We start from the raw sequence: 9,799 nt of genomic DNA on the forward strand, positions 1-9,799 counted from the left end.
TCAGTACTTGGACTGTATGAGCCCCAGGTTCAGTCCCTGGTGTGGGGGACTAAGATCCCATGACCCATGAGGTGTGGCCAGCATTTAATTTAAGAAGACACGCGCGGAGGGGGCTTTAAAGCAAACAGTGTGTGTTCAGGGACATCAACCTGGATCTCTGTACGAGGGCACAGAGCGTGCACAGAAGGGTGTTCACAGCAGTCTTGGCAGGCGGCCATGGAGAGAGGAATGGTCAAACAATCACAGCACATCCATGTTGCTGAGAATTGCATGACTGTTAAAAAAGAAGGAGGTAAGGCTGCCATGCTGTGATAGGAAATGATGTCTAAGACATACAGATAGAAAAGCAGAATGTATAACAATGCATAGCATGCTATTAAACTATGGCGCTTTCAAGATAACAGAGATCTGGAAAGCTGTGTGCTTTTCCCAAGCTTTTTTCCCAGGTCGCCTCTGCGAGAAGAATTGGGGTCGAATTTGGCTTTTCTGTCCTTGGCACACTCCCATATGGAATTTGACAACGTGCACTCCTGTATTTTGAAATTTTTTCATTTAAATTTTGTATTTCAAAATAATAGACATAAACTCAAGCTGCAAGACCTGTGGGTCACATTTGCTGGAATATATTGTGGTCTACATTATTGTGGGTGTCAGCTCCCCCTCCAGGGGCATTTGTGAGTTGTTAGGGTCAGGAGAAGCCCAGGAAGTGGTTTCCTTCCCACACAGCACTGTTTCATCGCCAGATGCCTTGTTTGGGTCCAGCAATGCACTGCGTACCTGGCCTCTCCCTGGTACATGGTATAAGGTTCACAGTTTTGAAAGAATTAGAGGAGCAAAATGGTTGTAGCATTCAAGTTGCAAGGATAAGGCAGTTCTTTGGATTTTATCTTGGGCTTTGCCGGGAAAGTCAGAAGACCTCAAGAGAAAGATGTTATGTATTAATACAAAACCACAATGCTGGGAAATAACCGAAGTGTGTCAGTAACAAAAACTTCTTGCTTCATAAAGCAATGGTAGAGACCTGTAGACAGTTTTAAGTCAAATTGTCAAGGCCAGAAAGGATTATGTTTGAGAGAGTGGGGGGATTATGAAATGATTATTACCCTAATGATTTGAAGACTACGTTTTTATTAAAGTATTAATCACTTACATGGCTGTAAACACTAATATCCTAGACGACAAAGGGTTGGAGCTCTGAGCTGGGTGGGTGCACTACAGATTAGATCCTATAAGTGAAGCCTTGCATTAGAATGGAGGCGTTGCAATCTTTGGGATTTTTTTCTCTAACCGTTTTGGCTTCTAAATTATAAATGTAGAGTGACAGGAAATTATCAGCAGGGATTACCCCCTTTCCCCTTACCAGGTTAATTAGAAACCTACCTGCTCTCATATGTCTTCGACAGACAGTGGCCCTTGACTGAAATGCAATACTCAAATTACAAAATATATTTTGTAAAACAAATCTAGAAATATATTAATTTCTACTCATGTAAGAGCAAAGGGGGGAAATCCTTTAAAGTTTCAATTAAAATCTTGATACCAAGGTTATGATTCATTTCAGAACTTTTAGAACTGCTTTTTATTATTGTATGTCTGAACTATCTGAAATATTAGAAGCTACCATGTCTTCCAGAGACAACTTTCCTGCTTCTCAAAAACCATCCTCTATGATATATGCTTGTTTGTAATGATTGCACAATTGTAAACAGCATTTTGTGACATCTCTTGGGGAAGGTGGGCAATGATCTTGCATGCTTTATTACTTTCTACTGAGTTTCAGAAAGGTATGAAAATTTTTACTTCAGAACCATGTGGTAGCCAGCCTCCAAGATGGCCCCCGATGATCCCTGCCTCCTGCTATCCCTACCCTTCTGCTATCTTCCCATAGTGCACCAAGGTTGGTCCATGTGACCAAGCAAACACAGCTGAAGTGATAGTATGTCCCCTCCCAGGTTAAGCTATAAAAGACTGCAACTTCCATCTTGGACTTTCTGTCTCTTGGAACACCTTCTCTGGGGGAAGCCATGTTGACAAGGAAGTGAAGCCTCCTGCAAACAACTGTGTGAATGAGCTTGGAAGTGAATCCTCCAGCCCCAGCCGACAGCTGAAAGACCAAGCCAGAAGCACTTAAGCCCCTCCTAGATTGCCGACCCTCCAAAACTCTGTGTGAGATATTTGTTGTTTTAAGCTAAGTGTGGGGGTGATCTGTTACACAGCACATATGCTGTCATTTCCCAGAGTTTGTTTTTCCCCCGTATGCAAAATGTGAAATGCAGAGACTGCCTCCAAAGAGGACTGTTGCTTAGATGCCACAGAAGGTAAACTTGGGCCTGTCTTGTCCAAAACCTGATGTCTTCAGAAGCTTTCAGAGTTGTTTTCAGTGTCTTTGCATTTGAAATCTTTGACAGAAGCAGGGTGTAAGCACCTTTGAACACTTGCATTGATTGAAGTTCCCCAGTAGATCACTTTGGAACCTCCTGCATTCTCCCAAGGGATTCGGGGGATTTGGGATCAAATCCTAGGCCTCTGCTGTAGCGGTAATGGCCTCACACCCACAACCCCATCCTTATCTTTTTCCCTTTTCATGCTCCCAGGTTTAAGCAAATCCTTGAGCACTCATAGGATTCCTAGCATGGATGGGTGTGTGTGTGTGTGTGTGTGTGTGTGTGTGTGTGTGTGTGTGTGTGTGTGTGTGTGTGTGTGTGTGTGTGTGTGTGTGTGTGTGTGTGTGTGGTTCGCACATGTGCATGCACTTAGTCATATCCAATTCTTTGCAACCCCATGGACTAGCTTGGATGTGTGTGTGTGTGTGTGTGTGCTTAGTCATATCCAATTCTTTGCGACCCCATGGACTAGCATGGATGTGTGTGTGTGTGCTTAGTCATGTCTGATTCTTTGAGACCCCATGGACTACTGTAGCCCACCAGGCTCCTCTGTCCATGGGATTTCCCAGGCAAGAATACTGGAGTCAGTTGCCATTTCCTCCTCCTCCAGGGGATCTTCCTGACCCAGGGATCAAACCCCTGTCTTCTGCATCTCCTGCATTGGCAGGTGGATTCCTTACCACCAAACCACTTAGGAAGTCCTCCTAGAGAGGGATACCCTGGGCTAATACTGTTGACCACTGACCCTCACCCCCAACCCTAGCTAGCCTGCAACACTGGGTGATAAGTTCACCGGTTTTACAGACTGCCATTTCCCCCATTTTTAGGCATGAGGAAAAGAGGAAAGGATTATGATCTTGTTTTTATTTTCTATTTACCAAGAATTCCGGGTTGACAGCCACTGACCTCAGAGTTGTTTATCTTGTTTCCATGGAAGGGTCTATCATTGTTCTCGGTCACCAAGAGATTCTACAGTCTCTTGCTAAGTACGCCTTAAAAGTCTAAGCTGGATATCACTGAATTCATTTAAACCCACTTGGAAATATTTACCTCAGTAGAAATAGCCCTTGAATTTATTGGTATAAAGAGATTGTGGCTATATCAAGTTTTTAAAGTCATACTCTACTAAGTACCCTTATTTAAACCTGAACACCCAAAACAAGTACCAAAAACATGTTCTCAAGAGAGCTTTTTTTTAAAAAAATCAATACTTTAAAGTGTTTTTCATTCACTCTTCCTCCCCTACATAAATTAACCCTCAAGTTGCAGGCCCGGCAGAGAGGAAGACTAGCCAATCTACCCTCACCTTCTAACAACCATGAAATAAATGATACTCAACAGTGTCAGTTCTGTGCTATTTGCCATTTTTTATTAACCAAACTGCAGGTTTCAATCAAATTTGCACTGTTTCAGAGTCAAAGCCAAACTTTTTAATTTTTCTTTAGGAAGATTAGTTCAGTGCATGGAACCTGCAGAGATTCGATCAGGCCACTCAATCACAGTCCCAGGTCACTAGATAACAGCAGGTGATCTCCTGGCAGTTGCTGTGAGCCACAGGGTCTTCAGCTGCAGGGGTGGTAGCTGCAGTAGAATCCACAGAGCCGGTAGAGGTGGCAGAAGAATCCACAGAGCCGGTAGAGGTGGCAGAAGAATCCACAGAGCCGGTAGAGGTGGCAGAAGAATCCACAGAGCCGGTAGAGGTGGCAGAAGCGGCAGAGACAGCAGCAGTGGTGGCTGCCGTGGTGCCACCGCCATAGTGGTAATTCAGGTAGCGGCCCGCCTGCATACTCTGTGCCACTATGTTGGTGCCGTGACACGCCATCAGCAGCAAATTGCGAGGCTGTACACGGTAGGCGAAGCGCATGAAGGCCATCGAGTAGAAGATGAGTGCAGTCGTCATGCGGCCACTGATGATGTCCGGTGATGCCCTCATGTCCCTGAAGGCAGCCAGCGGGAGGCCCCAGTTGGCCACTGGACCCCAGAAGTGCGTGCTGGCCAGGTAATCTCGGAACTCCTTAGTCTTCACGGTCTCCATCGCCTTCCGGCACAGAGCCACCACCGCTGCCATGATCACTAAGACTTAGGAGCACCAACAAATGAACAGCTCACCGACAATGACGTGGGGCGTAGAACCTGGAACCTCAGCCTATCCTGAAACTGCATTAGCCCCAAGTCTCGCACCTACACGCAACAGCCGTAAAGCACGCCAGACTGCACGTGCCACTGTCCTGTGTTCCTTTGTGGGCAGAGGCGTGGCCTGCCCTCGTGACTTTGCGTTTCTGCCGTAAAGTGCAGCAGAGGGCACGTGCCATTGTCATGTCCGTCTTTGGGAACGGGAAGTGTGCCCTCGCCTTCGTGCCTTTGCATGACTGCCGTAAAGTGTTTAGAATGTGCCTGCATGTTTGCGCATGCGCTAGTGATTTAAGCAAAGATGCGCGTACAACCTTGTCTTACCCTCCGTGGTGTGCTGCCGCCGCTTGAAACCTTTCAGTGGTCCAGGTGCCGCCGGGGGAGACGGTGGTCTAGCTTACCACTTCTCAGGTACGAGGGAAACTGCTTGCTCTCTCTAGTCTGTGGACTGCATTGACTAGATGTTGATACAAAATTCTTCAAGTACAGAATTTTCTCTGTACAATTTGCCTGAGTTACCTGCGGATATTTCACCTCTATATATTTCAGTGTCTGGCTCTTCACAAGGACATTCTTCAAACCACAGTAATGCGCTCAGATGCTTAACATTTAGTACAGCATTATCATCTAATACGCAGTGCATATTTAAATAGTTTTATGGCTGTTTTTTTCTTTCTTGTTGGAGGGGGAAAATTCAGGATCCATTCAAGATTCACATATAGTTATATTTTTTAGATTAACCTCCCTTAATCTAGAAGAGTTACCCAGCTTTTTTTTCTTTTGTGATATGATATTTTTGAAAAGTACAAGTCAGTGGTTTTTCAGAATGTCCTTAATTTGGATGAGTCAGTTTTATCTTAATTAAATTTAAATTGAATTTTTTTGGGTAAGAATGCCACACAGGTGTGGTTGTCTTTAATGCATTACAGTGGGAGGCACCTGATATCATTTGTTTCCATCATTGGTGACAGTGAGTTTGATCATGTCGTTAAGGAATTGTCTGTCAGGTTTCTCCATTATAAAGGTACCTTTTCCTCTCCTCTCTGGAACCTCTTTGAGAGTGGATGAATATTGTGTTCTCCCAAGTCTTTCCCCTAATAGTTAATATCCATTGATGAAAATTCTTAATGACAAAACTGATGGTGGTCTTCCCAGTGTTTTCTGCTTTTTCCAGTAAAAATGATGAGTTGAAAAGTAATTAAGTATACATTGGAATATTAATGGGCTTCCCTGGTGGCTCAGCTGGTAAAGAATCCTCCTGCAATGTGGGAGACCTGGGTTTGATCCCTGGGTTGGGAAGATCCCCTGGAGAAAAGAACAGATACCCACTCCAGTATTCTGGCCTGAACAATTCCATGGACTATACAGTTGGAAAAAGTCAGACACGACTGAGTGACTTTCATTTTATGGGCTTCCCTGATAGCTCAGTTGGTAAAGAATCCGCCTGCAATGCGGAAAACCTGGGTTTGATCCCTGGGTTGGGATGATCCCCTGAGAAGGAAAAGGCTACCCACTCCAGTATTCTGGCCTGGAGAATTCCATGGACTGTGTAGTCCGTACTTTTGAACTGTGGTGTTGGAGAAGACTCTTGAGAGTCCCTTGGACTGCAAGGAGATCCAACCAGTCCCTTCTGAAGGAGATCAGCCCTGGGATTTCTTTGGAAGGAATGATGCTAAAGCTGAAACTCCAGTACTTTGGCCACCTCATGCGAAGAGTTGACTCATTGGAAAAGACTCTGATTCTGGGAGGGATTGGGGGCAGGAGGAGAAGGGGACGACAGAGGATGAGATGGCTGGATGGCATCACTGACTCGATGGATGTGAGTCTGGGTGAACTCCTGGAGTTGGTGATGGACAGGGAGGCCTGGCGTGCTGCGATTCATGGGATGGCAAAGAGTTGGACACAACTGAGCGACTGAACTGAACTGAATGTAGTGATTTATAGGGCATCCCAGGTGGCTCAGTGGTCAAGAATCTGCCTGCAATGCAGGAGACACTGGCTTGATCCCTGGGTCGGAAAGATCCCTTGGAGGAGGTAGTGGCAACCCACTCCAGTATTCTTGCCTGGAGAACATACACACAGTGATTTACAACGAGCCCATTATACTTTTAAAAATTAATACATTCATTATCTGTGTTCATTTACATCCCAGATGTTTTACTAATATAGTTTTAAAATACACAGTATAACCATTGTTCAAAAGGAAAGCAGCCTTATTTTTATTTTTTTTTAATTTTTTTTTGTTCTTGTGGTATTTATTTATTTAGAATTATAGTTGGTTTACAATATTAGATTCAGCTGTACAACATAGCGATTCAGTACTTTTATGGATTATACTCCATTATGTCATTAGAAGATAGTGGCTATAATTTCCTATTCTGTACAGTATGTTCTTTTTTTTTTTTCTTTTTTTTTTTCCTCTCTTTTTTTTTTTATTAATTATTTTTTTCTAAATTTTTAAAAGAAAATCCATCCTGAACCCTCCTCCCTCCTCCCTCCCCATACCATCCCTCTGGGTCGTCCCAGTGCACCAGTCCCAAGCATCCAGCATCGTGCATTGAACCTGGACTGGCATCTCGTTTCATACATGACATTTCACATGTTTCAATGCCATTCTCCCAAATCTTCCCACCCTCTCCCTCTCCCACAGAGTCCATAAGCCTGTTCTATACATCAGTGTCTCTTTAGCATTATTTTTATGTAACCCTTTTAAAGCACTGGGCTTCCAAATACAGATGACTGATACACTGGTGTGAGTCAATTCATTATAAATTGGAATTAATAAATCAGCAAACCATGAATGGAATGACATTTTAGGTCTATACTGCCAGATGCTCCAGTGTTCTAAAATAAATGTAAGTTGCCATACCTTGTCCATTGGAAGCTATTAGTACTTGGAGATCATCTCCCATAGATTGGTACTTGGTTTTGATTACCTATTACTGTGTAACAAATCACCCCAAAATATAGTGGCTCAGAACAACAATCTTTTATTGTACTCAGATATTTTCAATTTGGGTGAGACTTAGCCAGCTTATCTGATCCACCTGAGGCAGCTCATCTTGGGGTTGGAAGATCCACTTTCAAAATGGTTCGCTAACAAGGCAGGCAAGTTGATACTGGTTGTTACTGGGAGCTCAGCTGGGACTATTAAAGCCAGTTGTGCTTCCTCACAGCACGGTGCCTAAAAAGATGTGTTGTAGGCATAATCTTGCATAATCTCCCCTCAAGTGTGGGCAGAATGCATGAATATGATTAAATATAATTCCCATGATTATATGACAAAAGGGAATTTGAAGATAAGAGTAAGGTCCCAAATCAGTTGACCTTAACATGGGGAGATTCTCTAAGTGGGCCTGACCTGATCACATGAGGTGTTTTGTTTTTGGCTTAAGACAACAGGTGGAGAAGGCAATGGCACCCCACTCCAGTACTCTTGCCTGGAAAATCCCATGGATGGAGGAGCCTGGTAGGCTGCGGTCCATGGGGTCGCTAAGAGTCGGACATGACTGAGCGACTTCGCTTTCACTTTTCACTTTCATGCATTGGAGAAGGAAATGGCAACCCACTCCAGTGTTCTTGCCTGGAGAGTCCCAGGGATGGTGGGGCCTGGTGGGCTGCTGTCTGTGGGGTCGCCCAGAGTCGGACACGACTGAAGTAACTTAGCATAGCATAGCATAGCATAGCATAAGACAACAGGAATTTACTTTCTCACAGTACCGGAGGCTAAAAGTCCAAACTTAAGCCTCTTTCATCTTCCAGACCTAGGCTTGTGGCCGTATTACTCCAGACTCTGCCTCTGGAGTAACATGCCTCCTCTTCTGAGTGTCTTCTCTCTCTTACGAGCCATTTGAATCTGGGTCTGTTAGTCAGAGACAGAGAAAGAGATCGAAACTGTGAGTGGGATTTGACGTGAGGGAGAGTCTCTCTGGCTGACTTGGAGCGTGGAATGGCCTCCTGGCAGGGAATGTAAGCAGCCTCTAGGAGCTGAGTGCATCCTCAGCTGACTGCCAGTGAGGAGAGGCAGACCAGAGCCCTGTAGCCACAAGGAACTGAATTCCTCCGACAACATGCACACCTTGTGAGACCCTGAGCAGAGAACCTAGCCATGCTCTGCCCAGAATCCCAGCCTACAGACTATGAGCTGATAAATGGCTGGGTTTTTCTTTTCATACTTGAGATTTTTTATTTTGTATTGGGGTGCAGCCGATTACCAATGTTGTAGTAGTTTCTGGAGAACAGCAAAGGGCCTCAGTCATACACATACATGTATCCACGCAGGTGGCGGCCGTGGTAAAGAACCTGCCTGCCAGTGTAGGAGACATAAGAGACGTGGGTTCCATCCCTGGATCGGGAAGATATTCTGGTGAAGGAAATGGCAACCCACTCCCCTACTCCGGTATTCTTGCCTGGATTATCCCCATGGACAGGAGCCTGGTGTGCTATAGCTCATGGGGTTTCAGAGTTGGACACGACTGAGTGACTAAGCACACAACGCATTCTCTCCCAAACCCCCCTCCCATCTAGGCTGGCACGTGGCATTGAGTAAAGTTCCATGTGCTGTGCAGCTGGTTCTTGTTGGTTATCCATTTTGAGTATAGCAGTGTATACATAACCTTATCAACTCCCTAATTATCCCTTCCCCAAATGGGCAACTGTAAGTTCTTTTTCTAAGTCCGTGAGTCTCTTTCTATTTTGTAAGTAAGTTCATTTATATCATTTCTTTTTAGATTCCACATATCAGGGATGTCATATGATATTTCTCTTTCTCTGTCTGACTTCACTCAGTATGACACTCTAGGTCCTTCCACGCTACTGCAAATGACATTATTTCATTCTTTATAATGGCTGAGTAATATTCCAATTATATATGTACCACATCTGTATCCATTCCTCTGTTGATGGACATTTAGGTTGCTTCCATGTCTTGGCTCATGTAAACAGGGCTGCAATGAACATTGGGGTGCATGTATCCTTTTGGATCATGTTTTTTTTTTCCCAGATATATGCCCAGGAGTGGGATTGCAGGGTCATATGATACCTCTGTTTTTAGTTCTTAAGGAACCTCCATACTGTTCTCCATAGTGGCTATACCAATTTACATTCCCACGAACAATATAGGAGAGTTTCCTTCTCTCCACACCCTCTCCAGCATTTGTTGTTTGTAAATTTTTTGATGATTACATGACTGCTGTTTTAAGCCACTAAATATGTGATAATCTTTTGTGCAGCAGTAGAAAACTAATATAAGCTGTATTAATTGGCTTTTATGATCTCTTCTCAGA

The 9,799-nt window shown here is 44.2% G+C and overlaps 1 protein-coding gene across 1 annotated transcript; it reads right to left on the bottom strand.

Annotated features, from left to right (window-relative positions):
- Positions 1-3,732: 3,732 nt before the first annotated feature.
- Positions 3,733-4,523, bottom strand: MPC1L (mitochondrial pyruvate carrier 1 like). The gene has a single exon (XM_070784920.1). The coding sequence runs from the start codon at positions 4,450-4,452 to the stop codon at positions 3,877-3,879; it is 576 nt and encodes a 191-aa protein (XP_070641021.1). The 5' UTR covers positions 4,453-4,523; the 3' UTR covers positions 3,733-3,876.
- Between the last annotated feature and the right edge of the window lie 5,276 nt (positions 4,524-9,799).

The sequence above is a fragment of the Bos indicus genome, chromosome X (assembly GCF_029378745.1).
Source record: "Bos indicus isolate NIAB-ARS_2022 breed Sahiwal x Tharparkar chromosome X, NIAB-ARS_B.indTharparkar_mat_pri_1.0, whole genome shotgun sequence".
Taxonomy (NCBI): domain Eukaryota; kingdom Metazoa; phylum Chordata; class Mammalia; order Artiodactyla; family Bovidae; genus Bos; species Bos indicus.